This window comes from Phocoena sinus, chromosome 6 (genome assembly GCF_008692025.1).
Source record: "Phocoena sinus isolate mPhoSin1 chromosome 6, mPhoSin1.pri, whole genome shotgun sequence".
In the NCBI taxonomy this organism is placed as follows: domain Eukaryota; kingdom Metazoa; phylum Chordata; class Mammalia; order Artiodactyla; family Phocoenidae; genus Phocoena; species Phocoena sinus.
In genome coordinates, this window is record NC_045768.1 from 7307361 (window position 1) to 7329100 (window position 21740).

General features: G+C 53.9%; 1 protein-coding gene across 7 annotated transcripts in view; it reads right to left on the reverse strand.

Annotated features, from left to right (window-relative positions):
- SPTAN1 (spectrin alpha, non-erythrocytic 1) overlaps nt 1-21740 on the reverse strand; it is a 61019-nt gene that overhangs the window by 517 nt on the left and 38762 nt on the right. For 3 of the 7 annotated variants that reach the window (XM_032635567.1, XM_032635566.1, XM_032635561.1), the window contains 28 exons: nt 21365-21456; nt 20945-21089; nt 20672-20853; nt 20011-20110; nt 19693-19890; nt 19445-19591; nt 18263-18366; nt 17995-18157; nt 17585-17599; nt 15841-15972; nt 15431-15568; nt 14508-14612; nt 12422-12630; nt 11462-11582; nt 11156-11277; nt 10733-10865; nt 8912-9010; nt 7269-7428; nt 6505-6581; nt 5657-5866; nt 4983-5279; nt 4477-4589; nt 4091-4108; nt 1599-1653; nt 945-1141; nt 735-788; nt 501-647; nt 269-416 (listed from right to left, as the gene is read on the reverse strand). In XM_032635567.1, coding sequence (XP_032491458.1) covers nt 269-416; nt 501-647; nt 735-788; nt 945-1141; nt 1599-1653; nt 4091-4108; nt 4477-4589; nt 4983-5279; nt 5657-5866; nt 6505-6581; nt 7269-7428; nt 8912-9010; nt 10733-10865; nt 11156-11277; nt 11462-11582; nt 12422-12630; nt 14508-14612; nt 15431-15568; nt 15841-15972; nt 17585-17599; nt 17995-18157; nt 18263-18366; nt 19445-19591; nt 19693-19890; nt 20011-20110; nt 20672-20853; nt 20945-21089; nt 21365-21456 — 3681 coding nt within the window. The remainder of the gene's footprint in view (nt 1-268; nt 417-500; nt 648-734; nt 789-944; nt 1142-1598; nt 1654-4090; nt 4109-4476; nt 4590-4982; nt 5280-5656; nt 5867-6504; nt 6582-7268; nt 7429-8911; nt 9011-10732; nt 10866-11155; nt 11278-11461; nt 11583-12421; nt 12631-14507; nt 14613-15430; nt 15569-15840; nt 15973-17584; nt 17600-17994; nt 18158-18262; nt 18367-19444; nt 19592-19692; nt 19891-20010; nt 20111-20671; nt 20854-20944; nt 21090-21364; nt 21457-21740) is intronic. The other 4 variants (XM_032635568.1, XM_032635562.1, XM_032635564.1 and 1 more) reach the window with 3 other exon arrangements.

Here is a 21740-nt window from a genome sequence, read left to right on the forward strand (position 1 = left end):
ATTCCCACTGAGGCCGGGGGACGAGGCCGACTTCAAGAACGCTAATGCCCAAGCTTCAGGACCTCTGCTGCTACGGCCTTTAGCCTGGACTGAGTTTCATTTGAAAACAGGGATAAAAATGCCTGCACCCAGCAGCTAACGCTCAAAACCGGGGTGCGTTACTCTAGAGTCGGCTCTGCCCCTAACCAACGGGGCAACCTTGCCTGGGCTTCACTTTTCAAAGGAACCCCTCACCCCCACCCCAAGCTAGGGAAGCAGAGCCCCAGACCTGGTACAGCTCCTCCTTGGTCACATAAGGCTTCCCTTCGGAGCTCAGGGCCCGGAAGGCGCTCTCGATCTCCTCACTGGACTTGACGTTCTCGGTCTCACGGCTGATCATGAAGGCCATGTACTCTTGCAGGGAGACGTGGCCGTCCCTGGGGGGCCAAGGTGCAGTGAGCAGGGAGGGTGCGGTAGGAGCCACGTGCAGAGCTGCTTCTACCACGTTCCCTGATGCTCACCTGTTTGGATCCACAGTGTCCAGGATGGCCTCGAACTCGGGGTCGGGCTCCCCTTCCTCCACCATGGGCAGGTCATAGCCCAGGGAGCGCAGGCAGGACTTGAACTCCTGGTGGTTCAGCCGGCCAGACTTGTCCTTGTCAAAGTGTCTGTGGCACAAGGCCGAGGGCTCAGCACAGAGGCCCTGCTGCTGAGCCCACCTCCCCCGCCAGGAAGGGCACAACGCATATACTCACTTAAACATCATGCTGAATTCTTTGAGGGCCTCCTCGGTCACCCCGGTTGTGTTCCTGGAGGAAAGAACAGAATTAGGGACCGGTACTCCACCCCATACAGCTGGTGACACGTTCTGTCCTCTCCCAGTAAGCTGACTGCTGGACGTGGGGGCGACCCTGCTTCCCACGGCCCCTGCTGCCGCTGTGCCCGCCCGGGGAAGCTGCAGGTACCTGGCCTGGATCTGCTGCTCCAGGTTGTGCTGCATGCGCATGCCCAGCTGGTCGAGCTGGTCCCACTGCTGGGCCAGGCCCACGGTGCTGTGCTCTGTGTACTTGTTGTCCAGGATCAGGGCTTCCTCCATGGCCGCCCCCAGGTCCTCAATCTTCTTGAGCTGACTTCTCATGGCTCGAATCTCCTGGTGCTTGCGCTGCGGGGGTGAGGGAGCAAAGATGCGTGGGACAGCGGCTCTTGCCTCCGTTACCAGGCCCGAGAGCCTGCTTAAACAGCCCTCCTCCGTCTCTGCACCCCCAGCCTGAGACCTGCAGGGCTGCCTGCAAGGGGAAAGTGGGGATGCGGTGAGGTTGAAGAAATCCAGCAGCCTCAACGGAGGAAGAGGCGTCAGTGTGACAGTCACACATCAGTGGGTTGACCTGCCAGGGCAACATAGTACTGAGGACCAAAGGAGCCTCCTCCTCTCCCAGCAGGGCTCCTGGTAGCAACTGTCAAAGACAAAAAACTCTTTAAAATGACGGAGGTCCTGGGCTGCTTTGGGAAAAGGGGGTACCTGACCAGCCCACCTTGTACCCAACCTGAAGCCAAGCAGGCCTGCTGGCAGTGGTGGGATGAAGGGTTTTAGGCGCGCCAGAAACACTAAGGGCACTTACTTTGGTAGCTTCAAGCTGGGATTCGAGGGTCCCGGATTCTTCCACCATGCAGGACCTAAACACAGAAGCACAGTGAGGCAGGAGGCCCGATTGCCAGCTCGAAATTAACTTCCCTCAGATAAAAGTGTCTGCAGTCTCAAATTCCTCTTATTAGGATATGAAACCTATCTGCTACTGGCTATCTTTTCTTAAGCAGCTCTGGGAGCCAGGGAGGGCAGGTAATACTTCTCCAGTATACTTCTGGGAAGCTGCTGCCTGATGTGGTGTGCCACCTGGTAAGGCCAACAGATAAGCCAGGGCCGAGCCCCCATCCAGCTTGCTCCCCGCTCCCCAGCTGGGACCCCTTCTCATGTGGCTGGCTCCTTAAGCCCACCCAGGCTGTAGCATGGTACCTGATCCAAGCTAGGCCCTTGAAGGGTACCTCAGGAACTGATTTTAAGTTCCATAGGAACAGAGAGGGGCTGCAGGCCTGGCAGCATGCTTCCTCTGCAACCAGGGGGAGAAGGACGCCTGTGCAACCCTTCGGACAGGAGACCTGAAGGTGAGGGGAGGCTGGCAAGCCACCCCGAGAAGTCCTGGAGTCTCCTGCAGGCTCCTGAGGGGAGCCACACTCTAGGATAAGTGACAGCAGTGGGAGGAGAGGCAGTCAGATGACCCCTTGACATGGGAACTGGGGTGTGAAGATCATGACCAGATTTGGGTTTGGTCCTGCCCAAAGGAGAGGTGGCTGCCACTAAGCCCCAGATTCAGGTTCTATCATCTACAGACACAGCACCAGAGGCTCCTTCCGGGGCTAAGTTCTGAGGAGCAGGGGGCCTTTGGGGAGCCTCTATCTTCCCGACAACAGTGTGAGGTCACAGAGGCTACCAGTGAACGAAGATGAATGAGGTTACGTGCAGGGATGAGTCACACTGTGTGTGTGTCCTGGGTGGGGTTTTAGCCCGGCCTCCCCGGTACCCACCTTTGCCCCAACCTACCCTTTCAACACCCAGCGAGCCAGCATTAGCTGTGAAATCTCCCTAGGTTCAAAGTGCTCTAGCAAGGCAAGGCACCAGGCTTCCTCCTACCCCAGCAGGTCAGACTCACAGTCACGCCATGTCCCCCCAGGAAAAGCACACCCCCAGGACCTGGGGGCAGGAGGCCGGGTGCTGGTGCAGTGGGAGGAGGGCAGACCCCTCCTTCCCATGCGGCCACGGGCGGTGGGTTAGTCAGAAAGCAGAGCTGCCTGGGGAAGTCAAGAGTGCACTGGTAAAACCACAGCAAGGTAAGAAGAGAAACAGGAGAAAAACCTTCCAAACAGATCATCCCCAACTTCATACTGATAGACACGAATGACCCGACGATACGCTATGCTATTCAAAGAAAAGAAACCAAATGAATACACCAGCGGAAGGGGAGGCAAGAGCACACCGAGACAGACACACACCACAAGGCCCAAGCTGGTCAGTGCACAGGCAGGGCCACCTGGCGCCCAGGCAGGGACGTGGTACAGGCCAAGCCGACAGCCGGCCTGTGAGGGCAGGCAGCCTTGGGCGGCTCACATGGGGACAGGGCAAGACGGGACAGGGCTGGGAGGAGCCACATGGTAAGGGGAGCATGGCACCTCGTGGAGACAAGTCCAATGCCAGCAGACACGGCCACGGGCACCGGGGAGGAGAACGGACCCCAGGGCAGCTTATGAGCTCGAGCCAAACCTGTGATCCCAGGATCCTGCCCCACTCTGCCTTCAGCACGTGCTCGCATGAGCGAGGGTGACACTACTCCCGCTGCCTCCTTTAACGACTGACGTGCCTGCCTGCAGGGCCTCGGGAGCGCTAGTCTAAGCCACCATGGTCCCGGGAGAGAATGCAAGGGTGCCCGATCCGGGCAGAGGCCAGGGCCTCCTGGGGAGGCCCCATTGGCACCGGGCAGGACAGCCCTGCTCCTCTCGGGGCTCCTCCCAAGTCCTGTGTCTCTCCATCACCCAGAAACCCTGAGCACCTGGGCTTCCTCTTGAGGCAAAAGACAGCCTCAGCCCTCCATGGGGGCACTGGGGGAGGAGGGATCAGTGCACAGACGGGGACTTAGTGCACCAGCTGAAGCCCCTCAACAATGTCATCCTATTTCACGCCCATGACATGATCCCAATGGACACGTGGGGGAACAAGGCAGAAAAGAAGTCCAGTATAATCCCAATGGCTGAATAATGGGGATTCTCAGAGGCTCTGGACTCCAGCTCTGGCCTTCGGGCCCTATCTTAGAGAACCCTTGGAATCTGAACAGGAAGGTGGGAGCGGCTCCCCTCCCCAGACTGCAGGCCGTCAGGGACAGTGGGCCATGGGTGCCAGGGAAGGGGGCGAGGGTAGGGTGGGGGACGTGCAGCCTGCCCCAGGCAGGAAGGTCCATTCTGGGATCCTCTGCAAGCCAGGCCACGAGGGGACAAAGGGCAGAGGGACAAGCACACTAGACACCATCACACCACAAGCCCGGAGAAATAAGAAGTCAATATTAACCCATCGAGGAGATATGTTCTGTGGAGATGGGATCCAAGCAGCCACAAGACAAGGTGGTGTCCGGACAGCAGCATCGCGAGGTGGGGGACAAAGGCAGACACAAGAAAGAAAACAAAAACAAAACCAAGGTCATCAGTAACCCACGCTGCGCTCAACCCTGTACCCCTGTCACCGTCGCTGTGCAACCACGGGCGACGCTCAGTCCCACCCAATCCAGGACATCCAGCGACTCCACCTCTGGAGAAGTTCCTTCGAGAACCCTCCCAACTCTGCCCACCCCTCTGGCTCCAGCCAGACCAGGCTGCACTCCTAACCCTTCTTTCCACACTCTGGAGCCCGAGGCCTGGGCGTTCAGCCCCCAGGACCGAGCACTCCCGGGGCCGCACCTGGTCTCCTGGATCCACTGGTGGAAGGCGTTGGCGTGCTGGGCGAACTCCTGGCGCAGCTTGTCGTTCTCCTCCTGCCGGCGCTGCTCCTTCTGCAGCTCCAGCTCCCTTTCCTAAGGACCGAGGGAGGAAGAGGCGTGTCATCCCCGCCCCCCTTCACGGACAGGCTCGAGGCTCAGCCACTGACCGGCCGGTCTCAACATTAGAGAGGAACAGGGCATAGTTTTCTGAAGCTACTCGGGGGGGTCAGGGAGGACGAGCTGTTCATCTCAACCCACAGACAGCACGGAAGGCGTCTGGTAGGCATTCGCCAGCCCGCTTCCCCAGAGACCTTGCAAGACGTGGGGGGGTGGGTGGGAGGGCCGATCACAGCCATGCGGGCCTGCGGGACCCACACAGGGTGACTTGTGATGAATGAAACTGCGCTTCCTCCCCCATCTCCTCACGCTTCAGCCAGGAAGGGCTTCCCTGCCCAGCGCCCCACCCGGCCCAGCGGAGAAGGGCACCTTGATGATCTTCTGCAGGTTCCTCCAGGTCTCCTCCAGGGCCTCCATGGTGAACCAGGTGTAGGGGTTGGAGGCCACGCGGAAGCTCTTGATCTGGCGGTCCAGCTCGGCCAGCTGGTTGAAGTCGGCCTGGGCCGAGCTGAGCGAGGAGCGGAAGGCGTCGTGGGCCTCACGCAAGGCCTTGATCTCTTCCAGGGAGTTGCAGCGCACCGGGTCTGTTAAGTCCTCCTCTGCGTTTTCAAACCAGCTGTTGAAGGCAGAAGCCTTTTTGGCAAAGGTCAGGAAGAGGTCCTCCACCTGAAAGCAGAGGAGACTGAGTCAGCACAGCTGCAGGGGCTGTATGGACCATCCTTGGTGGGCGGGTGGGGGGGGGGGGGCAGTGGTGTGGGCACCAGAAAGGCGGGGGTCGTTCCCAGGGTGTCGGGCTCGGCTCGGCTTGGCTCTCTGCCGCCCTCCTCCCACTGCTGAAAAGTCCTCCCTCTTTCTCCCCTTTCCCTGGGGCGTGCAAGCTCAGTCTTCCCGGAAGCTGCCGAGCAGCAGCCTCCTGAAGGCAAGGGTCCCCCTTCCCTTGGTTTACGCTGACTCCACACCCCCGTGCAGAACCTCTGTCCCGGGAGAGGGGTTTGCTTTCCCTGTGCATTGAGCTGGTTGAGCTCGGCCGGGGCCAAGCTCACCTTGCGGAAATGACTCTGGGCCTCCAGCAGCTTCTTCTTCCGGGTGGCTGAGTTGGCCAGAAGCTGGCTCCACCTTTTCATGAGGGCGGCGTGCCGGGCCTCGATGGCCTTTGACTGGATGTGCTTGGCGGCCAGCAGCTGATCTTTGAGGGCAGTGATGTTGGCGATGCCCTCCTGCTGGAAGGCCTGCAGGCCAGCATCGAAGGTTTCCTGGAACGAGGAGCGAGAAGGCAACATGCAGGGACTGCACTGAGATGAGACCGTAGGCCTCCCGGCGCCTCAGCTCGGACGGCACCCGCGTCTGTCCAGCCAGCTGCCCAGGCCAGACTGTCAGCCTCGAGTCCCCACCTCCTCCTGACCCTTGGTCACACCTTGGTCACCACTTTGCTGCATCTCCTCCAGACCTCAGCTCACTGAGGCAGCTCCTCCCAGGCCCTGCTTTCAGCCTCGGGCTGAGGCACCCGGGCTCCCTCCACTACCTCTGCCAAGAATACCCGCCCAGCTCTTCACCAACCACTTTCAGTTTACCCTCCGTGATCTAGCTTGGATGTCACCTCCTCTGGGAAGACTTTCCCGTCAACGCCTGCCTGCTGGAAACTGAGTCAGACACCTCTTGAGTGAAGTCCACATCCTGCTGTGCTCTGCCCTGTTAGCACCCATCAGGCTGCAGCTCAGAGGCCTAGTCTGAGAGCTTCCTGAGGACCAGGACTGTGTCTTGTTTACTGCTGGCCCCTAGGGCCTAATATAAATAGTCAAATGTCTCAATGAAAGATGCTAACCATCATTCATTGACCAGGAAGTACTACTGGAGTACATTTCAGTCAGTCACCAAAGCAGCCACGACTGACCTGTTTGGTGAGGAGAGTCTGGACAGAAGACAGATCTCGACCATAGTCGTCTGTCTTCAAGCTGTTCTCCTTTTCACCTAGAAAACCAAGCATGGGAAATCAACCATCCCTTTTCAATGTAACAAACTTAAAAGAAAAGAAGAAAGAAAAAAAAAAAAAAAAGAAGAAGAAAGAAAACCGAGACCTATTATTTTGCTTACATTTGAATTCCAATACTACTGACAGCAGTCTCTGAACCCAAATGAGCTGGCTCCTCCCTGTACCCGGGCCCCCTTCTAAGCCTGTGTCCTGAAGGGGTCCCTCCAGCCTGTCCTAGATGCTGTTCAGTCGCTACTGATGCGACAGCAACTACCAAGGTCATGTGGGTCCTGAAATCAGTGCAGCTCCTCCTCGCCTGGGGGCTGGATCACACCCTGGACCCGTGTAGCTCGGGGACGGTGCCGGTGCAGGCTGGTCCGGCTCGTGTGGCCCTTACTTGTGTCGTGGTGCCCACTGCTTCTTTCAGCGTTACAGGACCTTTGTTTCGTTAACCCTCGTGCCGGCCCAGGGGCACCGCTGAGGCTCGGCTCTCTGCCTCAGGACCCTGTCTCCCGCTGCCACCAGTGGTCTGCCCGGTGGCAGGGGTCTCTGATACGCTCACATTCCAGCGGTTTCTTCTCCGCAGAAGAAAACCAGCTGCGTAGGAAGCAAACAGGCTGTGGTTCTGAACAATCTTCCCGGCCCGGGAGGGTAAGAGGTTTGGGCAGCGCCGAGGCCGTGCTTACCAATCCAGGACTCCACCACGTCAGCCTTCCAGTTGAACTGAAGGAAGGCCGAGTTCTCGTCGAGCTTTGCCTTCCTCTGGGCGGCAGCTTTCTCCAAGTCTGATACTTTCCCGTTAAGGCCCTTCATCTTTGAAGAGATGTTCTCCTCATGGTGATTGTTCTAGGCCGTGGAGAAGGCACACCCTGTCAGCCTGGCCCCTGCTGCGGTTACCTGATCTGCACCCTCCCTGCAGGGCGCAGGCAGGCTTGCAACCTCTGTGACAGGCCGTACTCCCCTGCCCACCGCCAGGAGAATGGGGGAAGGCTTTTCTAAGAGCCTTAAAGAGATGAACACTGGCAATTCTACTCCTACAAGTAATAATGAGGAATGTGATAAAATGTTAAGTCACGAGGATATATGCATTAGTGTCATTTCTGACAGCAAAAAATTAGAAAAAGCCTAAATAATTATGACTCAATGGCTACTATACGTATGCAATAAAAACAATGGCTTGGAACAATGTTTTCACACTGTGGATATTAAAAATTATTAAGCCCCAAACACTCTGATGCAGTCTTGGTTAAAACTGTATGTGAGAAGACAAACCATAAGTCAGCATAAAATTCAGAAAGAAACTCAGGGAGGAAACGAAGATTGCTGTTGGAAACAGAGCACCAGGCTCTCTGCCCCAAGGCTGAAGGACATTCACAAGCCGTCATCTCACAGGTGGGGCGCACTTGTGTGTGGTGAGTCGTACACAGGCCTCATCTACGCGGACATGGTCTGTATCTGAAATCAGTCTCCGTTAGGTTGTTTGCCCGCAAGAGTGAGGAGAAAAGCTCCCTAGTGAACACAGGTTTTAACTACAGTTACCTCCTGTGGACCAAATCTCTAGTCTTAAGGCCTGATCACCAGCGCAAATTCTGTGAGGAGGAGTTTTATTCACTCATTACGTGTTTGTGACAGGAAATCAGAGTTGATAGAAGTCATTTGTCCTGTGCAACTACATGTCTTGTGGACCTCGTGACAGATCGCGGCACCGCGTTTAGTCTGGATTTCCGCTGGGGAGTGACTCGACTGCACTGCTGCTGAGACAGCACCAAGACCCCTTAGTTTTTGCTTTCTCCCTGGAAAGCTGTTTGAATGAAATGAACCTTGTGATTCCGACAGACACATTTATAAAACATCCTGGATAGCAGCCAGGTTTCACACAGCTGCCGTTTAGCCTAGTGGATGCCTCAGCATGAGGAGAGTCTGGAGGGTCCGGCACGGAGGTCTCACTGGGGCCATCTCCGGTGGTGGTCCTATGGGTGACTGTTTTGACCTGCCCACTTGTGTTTTCTACCACCTCTATAAAGAGCTTGTATTCCTGGAGAAGTAAACTAGAAGAGCAAACACATGGGAGTGCCAATGTCACAGCAGGGATGCTTCTTTGCTTAATTAAAGCAGAGAAAAACAACTGCTGCAGAACGGCTTTACTAACTGGCTTCAAGAAGGGGGTAAATATCCAGTTAAACACGCAATGCAGGAATGGAGCCGCTACCGGTCTCCACGCAGACCTCTGTTTGGTGAGTATCCCAGGGGAGGAGCTTTGCGGGTTGTGGTACCAGCACGCGGTGTCCCGGAGCGAGAAATGAGGGTCTTACCAGCAGGCCAGGCTCACCTTCTTAATGAGGTCTTGTCCGTTAGTGCAGACGTCATTCACCCGGTCCTTGTGGACAGTGAAGTCTGTCTCGAAGGCTTCATGTTTCTTCAGTAAGCCCTGGAGGGGAAACAGCAAGGCTCGCCACTGAGGGCCTGGCACGTGCGTGCGGTGGGCCAGGCCCCGGGGCCAGAGGAGCAGGACTGGAAGGTGCCCTCGCACGCACCCCAGTCCAGCTGGGGCTAAGACAACAGACAGGTATAGGATAAACAGAAAATCCTACAGCAGTAAAACGAGGACACCGCGAGCATAACCAGAGGCCTTTCTGAAGGGGTGAGGCTGCCGCCAGTCAACGAGCACAGGCCCCATTTCCCTGTAGGAGGCCAGAGAATGGACACCGAGCAGCCTTCAAATAAGCACCAACAGAACAGTGACACCCGCCCTAGGGTTTAACCGGAGCACATCTCCTGCGGGACCTCCCAAATCTTGTCTTTTCCTCCGTACAGCTGAAGTGCTGGAGACAACACCCCTCGTGTCGGCTTCCAGGGAACACAGCGATGCAGAGGACAGGAAACCAATGACTGCGTCTGCCTCCTACCTGCGTCCCCCAACTAGCTGAATAGGATTCCCACCGGGAGGAGCGCAACTCTGGGGCTACCCTGACCCTCGGGAATGCTAACTCTGCTTCCACAGCTGGTGGCACGGACGGAGGAACACCCGACCACAACGTGCAGTTCCCCCTATGAAGAGGGGAGTCGCCTCACCCCCGAGACCCGGGGCTGCTCTGTCCCACAGGCTACGCCTTAGGATCCCTGCAGCCTTTCCTTTGCCTCTTTGAACGCTGCCTGAAGAAGCTGATCTAAGCTGCCAGATGGTGAGAGGCCACGTGGAGGGGACTGAAACGTCCCAGCTGGAGCCACCTGAGTGACATCACCGTGCACCTCTCAGCCCCGCGGCCTTCTGCCTCAGTGCAGCTGTGTTAGGGGGTCCCAGTGAGAGCAGCAGAGGCAATGCCCATCAATGCACAGAATTGTGGGAAATAAACTTGTTTTTAGGGTTGTGACACAGCAATAGGTAACCAATGTATTTAGGAAATACGTTACGGGTTGAACTGCGTCCTCCCAAAGATATGGGTCCAGACCTTAGCACCTAAGAATGCGGAAATGAGTCCCCTGCAGGTGCAATCAAGTTAAGACAGGTCATCAGGGTGGGTCCTAATCCAATATGACTGGTGTCCTACATATATAAGAAGAGGGAAATTTGGACACAGACACAGGCAGACAGAATGCCACGGGGACACAAAGACACAGAGGGAAGACAGCCATGCGAAAGCACAGGCAGAGGTTCGAGTCACGCTGCCACAAGCCCAGCTACCAGAAGCTGGGAGAGGCAAGAAAGGGTCCTCTCCTAGAAGCCTCGGAGAGAGCAAGGCCCCGTCGACACCTTGATCACAGACCTCTACCTCGCCAAACTAGGATAAAACAAGTTTCTATTATTTCAAAGCCACTCAGTTTGTGGTACTTTGCTAAGGCAGCCACAGGAAACTAACAGGGTTCTAGTAACCTGTGGTTAACGATACCAACCATACTGCTGGGCTGACAGCAGGACTCCATGAACTGGGGCTGACAAAGTCACCCCAATTTTGTCTACAGAGGGGCAGCGTCTCTCGCGTGGGATCTTGAGGACCGAGACCCGCCAACGAGACGCCGGCTGCCGGCTTTGAGTGCTCTCCTGGGAAGAGCACAGCCACCGAGCAAGCTGGCAGGAAAAGGGTGGGGCAGGCAGCTGCTTGGGGGTGGGGGGGTGGGGGAAGCAGCAGGCAGCACCTCCAGTTTCTCTGACCTGGATGGCAGCAAGAGTGTCTCCATAATCCTCACTGGCCACCAGGGTCATCTTCTCATTGATCCAGGCTTCCTCCTCCTCCACGTTGGCTACAAACTGCTGATACTCCAAGGACTCTTCTAGCCGCTGGCCCCTAATCACAGGGGACAGTATGAAATCAGCCATAATCTCTAACCTGGACGCTTACAAACACGAATGATGAGCGTGGGACGTAAATGGTTCACTCGAGCCCTCTTCCTAACACAGAGCAGTGACTGCTGGTCCAACACGAGATCCTGGAACCATATGCTCGGTCCGGATTCACATAACGGGACCAGCTCGGCCTGGGCCTGTCAGAGCAAGCCAACCGCGGCGCTGGCACAGCCAAGAAGAGGGCCCCGGGGGCGCAGGAGGGCCCTGGCACCGCCCCTCCGCCACGCTCACCGGGCGGCCGCCAGCCGCTTCAGCTCCTTCCAGTGCTCCACGAACTGCGCCAGGCGCTGCTCTATCTCCTCCTTCCCGATGGTGTTATCATCCGACAGCTTCTTTCCGGTGTCCAGGACACCCTGACAGGCAAGAACGACTGGGTCAACAGATGCTTCCAGGAAAGGGCCTCGACATTAGACTCAGGCCTTCTCCACCCCGCTGTGGGACGAGGAGCTATAACCACTGTAGAGACCTCAGTGAGACGAGCTCACCTGGGCCCATTCAAGTCCCGCTGCCCGCTCGGCCGGGAGAGGCCCGCCTCACCTGAATCGCCGGCTCGTGGGCAGCCAGTTCTGCCTCCAAACGTTTGTGCTTCTTCCTCAGGTTCTGGACGCCCGTCAGGTCGCGCCCATAGTCCTCCGAGCTCACCAGCAGCTTCTTCTCCCTGGGCAGCATAGGAGGGCGGTCAGCCTCTGCACCTGCGTGTCTTCAGCTGGAGACGTGCAGTCGAAGAACGTGAAGCTCACGCACCCCGTGATGTCCTTCACCTGCATCTACCCATCTCTCCGGGAAAGTCCTTCAGAAGCCAGGCTTCTGGGGAAAAAAGCCTCTACTTCCCCAATGAACAGTGCCCACGTACATCTCCAGGAGCACCTCCTGTGTCCGACTCTGCAAAGGGTCGGGGTGCACTGGAGAACAAGGAGGTGCCGCTGCTGTCGCCCTATCAATCCTACCTGATCAAATACACACGTATCACACGCGATAACATATGAAAATGCTAATGTAAACGGTGTTTTAAGGCAGTGAATTGAGAGAATCCTGTCCTTAAAAATGGTCTGTTTACAGGCTACATCATCTGGAAAAGGCAGACTGAAATTCTGGGGGAGGGGAGATAAAAACAAACAAGACGAACTTTTCTTCCTGCAAGCAGCAATCTTCCCCAGGAGATCAGACCATCTTTCCCAGATGGGAACTCACTCATGTCACCAGTGACCTAAGGGCAGGGACTAGACAAGCCCTGGACACCATCACACACACCGCCACGTGGAGGCCATGGCCGACCACCATCACCACATGCCCAGACACCAGGAGGGGAAGCCGGGGCGCCTCACCGCGGCTGTGCGGTGACGCTGGGACCAGCTGGGCACAGCTGCTGAGTCCGTGCCATTTCTGACCCACTTCCCATCTCACCACCACGGTCCAGGAGAGGATAAGCCCGGGGTTCCTAACGCCCTCCGTGAAAGGCTCTGAGGGCACCGAGGGCACCCGGAGCGGGGTGCGTACTTGATCCAGGACTCCTCATCGTCCATGTCCCGGAAGAACTGGTGCAGGCGGTGGGACTCGTTCAGCCTGGCTCGCCGGGAGGCCGCCATGCTCTTGATCTTCTGGAAACGGCCGTTGATGGTGTCCCGCTTGTCCTTCACTTGGGAGGTGTCGAAGGCACTGCTGGTCATCAGGCTGTCTGCCTGGCTGTTCAGGTCCTTCAGGCGATCCTGGGCAAGGGACACGACGGAGGGGTCAGAGATCTGGAGCACCCACGAATATCTGCTCGTAAATCAGAACTCGGGACTTCTTCACTGACGGGTTGGTTTAAGATTTATTCAGGTTACTCTAAGTGTGGTATGTGGACCCCGAGAATTCTAAGAGATCAAAACTACTTTCATAACAATACAAAAACATGATCTGCCTTTTTTACTGTGAACATTTGCACCGATGGTGCAAAATCCAGGGTAGGGGTGGTGCTGCTCAAGGCAGTGGCAAACTACGAGCAGAAATCCAACTCTTCACTGCCACGCACTCCCAGTAGAAATCGCTGTTTCACTTAAGAACATCCTTGAACAAGCAGCAAGGTTGTTAATTTTATTAAGTCTCCATCTTGGAGTACGTGTCGTTTTAATATCCTGTCTGATAATACGGGGAACCCACACGAAGCACTTCGGCCGAGTGCCGAAGTTCAATGACCGCGCTGAGGAGAAGCGCACGTTCCGAGCTGAACTGGCCACTTCTTCCACGGAACGCCAGTTTCACTCGAAAGAACGGCCAACGGACAAACTATGGTCATTCTGACTTTGGGAGCTGACAAATACTTTGTCGAGAATGAATAAAGTGAAGCTGTCACTTTAAGGAAAACTGAGTTTGCTGCTAATGATAAAATTCAAACTTTCATGAGGAAATTAGAATTTTGGAAAATTGGCATCCACCTCCGTGAGCCTGACAGCTTCCCCGATACGTGTAGATTTTTCTGTTGAGACTGGCTGTGAGGTTAACGAGCGTGATGTTTGATACCATATACAGACATGTGTCAACATTTAGAAGATCTAAACTCTGCGAATCAACACTTCCCAAATGATTCTGTAACCTCAGGCATGAGTAAATGATCCATTCAAAGTCCAAGATGGACCAGTGGATTTAAATATAAACAGTATGAAAAGCTGATAGTGTTTCCGAGTTCACTTTCCAACTAACCTTTAGAAACTACCACCTACTGAGCTGAAGGTAGTATCAAAAAGTATCGACAATTATCTGAATTAAAATACTACTCCCTCCTCTACCTGTGTGAGGCTGTATTTTCATCACACACAACAAACTGAATTCAGAAGCAGCTATAAGAATCCAGCTGTCTTCTATCAAGCTGGACATCAAAGAGATTTGCAAAAAATGTAACCAGTGTGACTCTTCTTGCTATATTTTTGTTTTTGGAAAAACAGAGACATTATACATAAAAAATGTTACTTACGTTAACTTGTGATGGGTTTATTATTTTAAACGAATTAACACATTTTTCTCAGTTTTCTTACATTGCTACAATTCATAGACCTTATTCAGATTTCACCAATTTTTATATGCATTTGTGTGTCCCTGAGTATGTGCAAGTAGTTCCATGCAGTTTTATCATATGTGTAGATTTACGTAACTACCGCCAAGATTAAGATATGGACCTTGTTCTGAGACCACAAAGGAACTTCCGTATAGTCTTTACAGTTGTACCCCTACCCTGTCCCTAACTCCTGGCAACCACGTATCTGTTCTCCATCTCTATAATCTGTCATTTTGAGAATATCATATAAATGAAATCATACAGTAGATAACCTTTTGAAATTATCTTTTAATGTTTTTGAAATTGTTTTAAAAAATTTAACTCTAAAAATTTAATTTTTAATAATGGCAAATTCCAATAGATAAAACCTACATAACTAACTCTCCTAGGGGCTCTCAATAATAGTTCAGAGTACAAAATGGCCCCGAGACCACAGCGTTTGAGCACCTTGGCTTTACGGGATGAACATCACTGTCCTTCCCCGAATGCGCCAGGTGCCTTAGAGTCACGCGCGGCGTGTCCCAAGCCCGGCCTGGCGCCCCCTCTGCTTACCTCATGGGCAGAGATGTCCGCCTCCAGCAGTTGATGTTTTTTTAGCAGGTTGTTCACAGAAGCCAGGTCTTTGCCATAATCCTCAGAGGCCAGCAGGGCTTCCACCTGGCAATGAAACATGAAAGGGAAGGCTGCCATCTGGAGCGCATCCCTTGTCCTGGCAAACCCAGGATGCCCACTCGTCCCCCAGGCCCCCCCGTCTGGACAGCTGAACTTCCCCACCACGCGCTGCTGCTGTGCCGGCTTGGCGTGGACCCTCCCCTGGGCAGAGAGGCAGCAGCTTGGGCAAAGACTAATGTACAGAGATGTTCACTGCAGCAAAACGTATCCCCCAAAGCTGGGAGCACCAGTGTGGCCAACAGTATGGGAATGGTTAAATTATGGCCTAACTCTGTGATGGTCTAAGGCAGTAATTCAAATGTTCAGGAAGACTTTTCATGACTTGAAATAACACCACCAATACGTCCTGATGAAAAATTACGTCATGAGCTCAAATACACATAAAAGAACAGTTACACAAAAAGTGACGGAAATAGGTGTGGACCAGAGAGATACAGAATAGTGGTCTTTAAAAATGTTTTATTTCTTTTTACTTTCTGTACTCTCCGAACAGTCTACAGAGACCGCAGGACTAACTCTGGACTCCGGGCTCTTTGGTGTTCTGGTTTCTGTCTGGGCACCGTGACAGCGGCCTGCACACAGACCCCACCACCCACTCCTGTTTGCATTTTCCTACGGAAACAAGTGACCCATGTCCAACTAGAGATAAGCTCTCTCTTGTGTAAACATTCCCTCCCTCTGACTACAAACCCCTCAGAGTACACAGCTCACACTTGATGATGATTTCTGTTAAAAGGGACGTCGGGAGAGCCCTGCCTTTCCACGGAATCCTCCAGTGGGGAAGGGAAGCCCCGCGGCCTCACCTCAGAGAGCCAGAAGTCGAAGTCCTTGATCCCAGTGTTGAAGTTCTGCTGCTTGTTGGCTTCTTTCAGCTTCTGGCTCTTCTCAGCCGACTTCTGCACCAGGAACTGCCACTGGTCAGCTAAGGCGGCCAGCCGGGCCTGGGCAAGAGAAGAGAGCCGTTGGACGTGGCCAACTCCACGGTCAGCGCCCTCTCTGGAAGTCGACCTGACGCCCCTCACAGAGGAGGACGGAAGATGCTCACAGGAGCCACTCTCACTAGCATCCCCTCAGCAACGCAGCCAGGAGTCTTCTGTTTATTCTCCTAAGACTGCATTCTAGAGTCATCATCAAGCTGACAGTAACGCTGAAAGTCACATCCAGCCCCCTCTTCTTCCCGGGCCAGAAGGAGGGGAGCTGGGGGACGGCGTACCTTGACGGCGTCCTCGCTGCCGGCACAGGCCCCGCGGTCAATGAGGGAGTTGCCCATGTCGATAACCCCTCGAATCCGGTCCGCATTGGCATGCAGTTCTGCTTCGAAGGCCTGATGCTTCTGGTGCTTGCTCTGAAAACACCAAAGAAACCCTGCCACAACCTTTCGAAACCAGGTCCTGCTAGGCTCTGTCTTTTCAGGGAGAAGGGGTTCTCAGAAGGGAGGGAGTGGTAGCAGACTCGAGGAACTAGGGGCAAGTGTCAACATTTTTACAGAAGGTGATCACAGAATCTGTGTGAAATACTTTAGGGGTCAGTCTGATGGAAGTTCAGCAGAAGGTCCGAGCTCAGGAGGAGGTGAACTGTGTCAACCCCTAAGTCAGTTGGACTAGCTATCTGTGAGTGAAATCCTAGAATTATACACTTTCTAACATTTTGCAGGAGCTGGTAACGGCCAACTGTAGTTTTGGATCTACTTGTGCATCAATTTCCATCCACGGCTTTCTCCTTAGTGGAAAGCAGCTCTAACTAATAACACACACATATGGCCCTCTCATCATCTAAGGTGGCAGGCACTGTGAAACAAGGTGTCCGAGGGCCAGCCTCCCCTCCGTCGACAGAGAAGAAGGCTACAGCTGCCGCAAACCCTGGCTTTGCCAGCTTCTCATCTGGCAGCTGCAATCAATCAGAACTGCTGGATTTGTCAAAATCCAGGCTTGACTGTAGGTAAGAATTTCTTTTTGCTAGAAGAGAGGGCTGGGAGGATGATGGGCATCTGAGGCTGAGGGGCACCACGGGAGACAAGTGGGAGGACGCAGCTGTGGGGCAGTTCTGGGTGAGAAATGCAGGGTTGCAGGCAAGAATGTGATATGGGGAAAAAAGAACTAAAAGGAAAAAAGCAGTACAACTGGGGAAGGATTCTGCATCAAATGTTTCATTTCAGGGGCAGCAACTGTCAAAAGATGGAGCCACGTGGCTGGCGAAATGCAGCACCAACCTGAAGCGTCCCCGCACCAACTCTGCGCCCAAGCCCAACTACAGAAACAGTCTCAAATGCCCACGCGTCCTGACAAAAGCCCCTCTTCTTCTGTTTCTCGTTCTGATCGTTCTTTGGCTCAACTCCCATCCATTCTATTTCTTCATTTCTTCCAACCATTTAGGCAACTTCTCAGCTACACTTTGACTGGAAAGTCTCTTTCCCTGCCCCTTGGGTAATGTTCACTTCTATCTTAACCTCTCACCCCTAGTTCCTCTTAGACTTAGGAAGCAGATCACCTGCCTCTCTGTGGATCTCCAGCTGTCCCTCTCCAGTGGCCAGCACTTCTGGATGCCAGACTGCGTGGGCAACGAAACTCTCACACCTGGCCCTGCCCTAGTCCACCGAGAGCCACGAGCCCAGAGCAAGAGGAACCCAAGTTTACGCAGAAAAAGCGATTTCATTTTTTAAAAGAAGCACACCTCTTAAAAGAAAGCAGTCAGCTACTGCCCCCCAGATCAAACACTGTGCACAACCTGCCTAAGTGATAAATTAGGAGGGGGAGGGGGGCGAAGGGCTGCAGGCTAATTACAACAGAGAAAGCCACATCCCACGGGGACACTTGAATGGAGGCTGACGGATGATTAGAAATGAAAAGCATGGATGAGGAGACACCGGCAGAATCTACAATTGCGAGAATCTACACACAAGAGCACAAACACTGAAGCTCGTTTAACTAGAACTCTTAAATAAAAAACATAAAACTTACCAGCAGCTTGGAAAGCTACAAAAATAGATTAAAATAACGAGAGTTCAGTACACTTATGTGAATATGCACATCAGCTATTCAACAGAAACTCATTTTGCTGTCATACTTCCCCTGGGAAGGTGAGCATTCAGGAACAGCAAATACAAGGGGGCCTTTTCTGCAGACTCTTTAATAGCAGACACGGTTTCAACCGAGGCAAATGAGGAAAGCGGCTTCTGAAACGGCTCTCATCATTTAAGTGAGGCTTTCCCACCGGTTCATCTTATTAAAATACTTTTTCTCGGCATCACTGGGGGTACGAGGAAGTTGTCTTAGAGGTATCTCCCTCTTTTAAAGATACCTTATTTTAACAAGATCTGCTCAATAACATAGGCTACTTTGGAGATAAACAGCTAATCTGTTCAGCTCACCTGGATGTTGGTCGGGTCCTTGTATGACTCATCACTTGCAGTCTGTAATTTCTCACTGATCCAAGCCTCAATCTCATCCACGTCCCGGCTGAACTGTTGGAGAGTCTGCGATTCTCCCAGCTTTGACCTTTTCTCAATCATCTGGGCTTTCAGACGTCGCCACCTGAGAAAGTGAAACCGAGAGCAAAGGTGAGCACCCCACAGAACTAGACAGGCTGGGCCGCTCACACAAGGGCGGCAAGACCCGTCGGCTGCACAGACCACCCACCTGTCCAGAACCTCGTTGCGCCGGCTGGAGATGTCGCCTTTGGCGTAGTGGCCGCCGGCGATGAGCTGGTCGGCAAAGGACTGCAGGGCGGCGATCTTCTCCTCCTGTCGGCAGACAAGAGGCGTGAGGTCAAGGCGGGCAAGACGACTCCGCCTCGCCTGGACTGTAGGTCTCGAGAAGAGAACGGTTATTTTGGGTGACTAGCTGGTGATGCGATCAGAATACACTGACACTCTAGAAGCAGGAGTGTAAAAAGCCAGAGGAAAGCTTGATTTCAATCATTATTAGAGTAGAGTTTAACTCAAGAAGATTCCAGGTCACGCTGGGGTGGGGCCGGGGCTTGAGCACCAGCAGACGTCACGTACAAGATTAGGTTTCATAAGAAAACACTGTCCGATTTTCAACAAAATGGTTTCTAAGCCAAGGAGTTTTGCATCTTTCTGGTTTACGTTCATGGATTCACTTACCTACCCATAAGTTTGTTTTTCTTCCCTTTCGGTATAAAATTTTTTCCCTGTGGCATCTCTGTTATTTAAAAAAAACCAAAAACCTCAGAAATGGGACTTCCCCGGTGGCGCAGTGGTTAAGAATCCGCCTGCCAATGCAGGGGACATGGGTTCGAGCTCTGGTCCGGGAAGATCCCACATGCTGCGGAGCAACTAAGCCCGTGCGCCACAACTTCTGAAGCCCACTCACCGAGAGCACGTGCTCCACAACGAGAGAAGCCACTGCAGTGAGAAGCCCGCGCACCGCAACGAAGAGTAGCCCCCCACTCTCCGCAACTAGAGAAAGCCTGTGCGCAGCAACGAAGACCCAACGCAGCCAAAAATAAATAAATAACATAAAAAAAGACACAAATTGGATAACATGAACATTTTTAAAAGTATGCCTCAAACGAACAAACAAAACCTCAGAAGTGCCAGAATTTATATATAAAGTTTAAAAAACTATTAATGCACGTCACTTTTCCTAGAATGCACAGCTCTGCACTGGACCCGATGGGGACTACGCTGCTTCCTCCGTAGTCAACACCAAGTATTTTAATTTGAGGATGCTGCCAAAGCTCTGCAGCTGAGTTAAGCAAACAATAACTATTTTTTTCTCTCGTCACTGAGAAGGGAAAGGAGAATACGCCAACAGAGAGACCGAAGATGTCAACCTGGAAAGGTACAAAGGCCTCACCTGGACGTTAATGGCTTTGTCGAAGTCCTCGTGTTTTTTGATCAGAGCCTCCACGCTGTCCAGCGAGTCCCCTTTGTCTTCGGTACTCAGGAAGGCCTCCCGGGCAGCCATCCAGCTCTCAGCCTGCTCGCAGTCCCGATGGAACAGCTGAAGAGGGGACGGGCAGGTGAGAAGACAGAGCCTGTGGCGAAGACATACCTGGCCAGAAACCCTGCAGCAAACAGGAAGCTACTGTCCAGCACGTGTACCTGCAATTCAAGGCACTGATCCAGCATCATCCTGCGCTGGACCCAGGCCTTCTCCAGGTCTGCACGCTCCTGATCTAGAATATGTAGTTTCTCCTTGATCTCGGGGCTGGCATAGTGCCCATGGGCCAACAGCTGCTGCCCAAACTGCTCGAACGCCTGGAAAGTGCCAGCCCTGGCGTCAATTTCCGTCCGGTGCTCCTGCCAAGAGGAGGGAAGGGATTAGGTACCGGCAGGAGCTGCCCACTCTCACGTCAGCTGCAAAGGCCCTCCCAGCCTGGCAGGGCAGCCACGTCTCCGCTGCTCCACAGGCCCACCTACCTGGTGTCGCTCCAGCAGGGCCTCGGCTCCGGTGACATCCTTGGCTAGCTCGTCTGAGGACACCAAACCTCGGATTCCATTGATCCAAGACATGAGGTCCCTGGAAACCAGATCCACAGAGGAATGGCTGTTACGCTACCTGGCAAGCAGGCCTTCTGCCCAGGAAAAGAGAGAACTACATAATTCTTATCTCAGAGGGCTATTTGGGGTTAATCTAGTTAATCTACCGAATGGGGCTAGAACTCCAGGCAAAGTATTTCAAAGCTTCTTGTTTGTCTTATTGAAATAATAAGAAAAGAAAAACTCAAGAATTCCTCAGAGGAAGAATGAAGAGGTTTATAACTAAGATCTTCTCACCCTACAGAAAAACAGGTTCTTACAGACAGTAGCTGTGGTTAAGTTTTCTACAGCTTCAAACGCAAATGCTCTTCTTTAGGATTAAGTTTGTTTTTTGTTTTTTTTTTTTTTGCTGTGTGGCTCGTGGGATCTCAGTTCCCCAACCAGTGATTGAACCCACACCCCCAGCAGTGAAAGTACCAAGTCCTAACCACTGGGCCTCCAGGGAATTCCCAGGATTAAGCCTTCTAAGTGCTAGATCCAGGCATGCATTTAATCCAGCTAGAAAGGCCTCTGGCCCAGAGCCAGCGAGCCGGCTTCTCACCGGAAGTCGCTGAGGAAGCGCTGCAGGTCGTGGGAATCGCCCAGCTTGGCCTTGCGCTGGTCGGCGCGCTTGCCCAGGCTGCTCCATGCCTGGTTCAACTCGGTGCACTTCTCCTGCAGGTCCTCTGCCGACTCGGGGTGGGACTGGATCAGGCGCTCGGCCGTTTCCCCAAGGGAATTCACCTGGGGAAGAAAGCGGTGAGCAGCAGGGAAGGAGAGAGCGCAGCCTCGGGCAGAATCGCAGGAAGTCGGCTCCACACGCATGTCCTCTCACCTTGTCGCCGAGGGCCGCGAGGTCCCTCTCAAAGCCCTCGTGCTTGCGCTGCAGGGCTTGGACACTGGCCAGGTCGTGGCCATAATTGTCTGTGTTTAGAGCCTGGTTCTTCTCTTCGATCCACTCTTTGGTTTCGTCAGCATCTCTGCAGGTGGGACACACGTTCAAGTTAATGAGTGCTGAGTATGGCTGCCTTAACCTCAGGTCAAGTAGGGAAACTTCATTTCACTGGCACCAGCACACGTGTCAGTGGCCCAACAGCTCTAAACAGCAAGGAACACATATGGATCCGCTTAGCGTTACTGACTGAGAGCGCCCACCAGGTGCGAGAGCACAACCATCGACAAGAGCCAGCCGTTACCGTCGGCGTGAACCCAACTGTGGCCTGCTCCCCCCGTGCCAGCCCCGGCCGTCCCTCACCTGTGGAACCTCTGCACTTCGTGGGCGCTGCCCAGGATCTGGCTCCGCTCCTCGGCCAGCTGCTGCAGGGACCGCCAGCGTTCGTTCAGCTCCTGGGGGAGGACAGCAAAGCGTCAGCCACACCAGACTCTGGGAAAAGGGCCAGAACCAGAGGAATGGTGGCTTAACGTGAAAGGAAAGGCTGGGGCACAGATGATTTCCTGTTTCCAGGCTTCCTAGTTCAGTCGATGAGCACGCCACGACAGCAAAAGTCCAGAAAGCTAGACCCTGCCACAGCTTGCCGGACGCCACGGCGCGAACACTCCACCAACACCTGACTTGGAATCACCGCAGAAGCAGCAGGAGAGACGCCGCTGACTTATCTTCACTCTCAGCG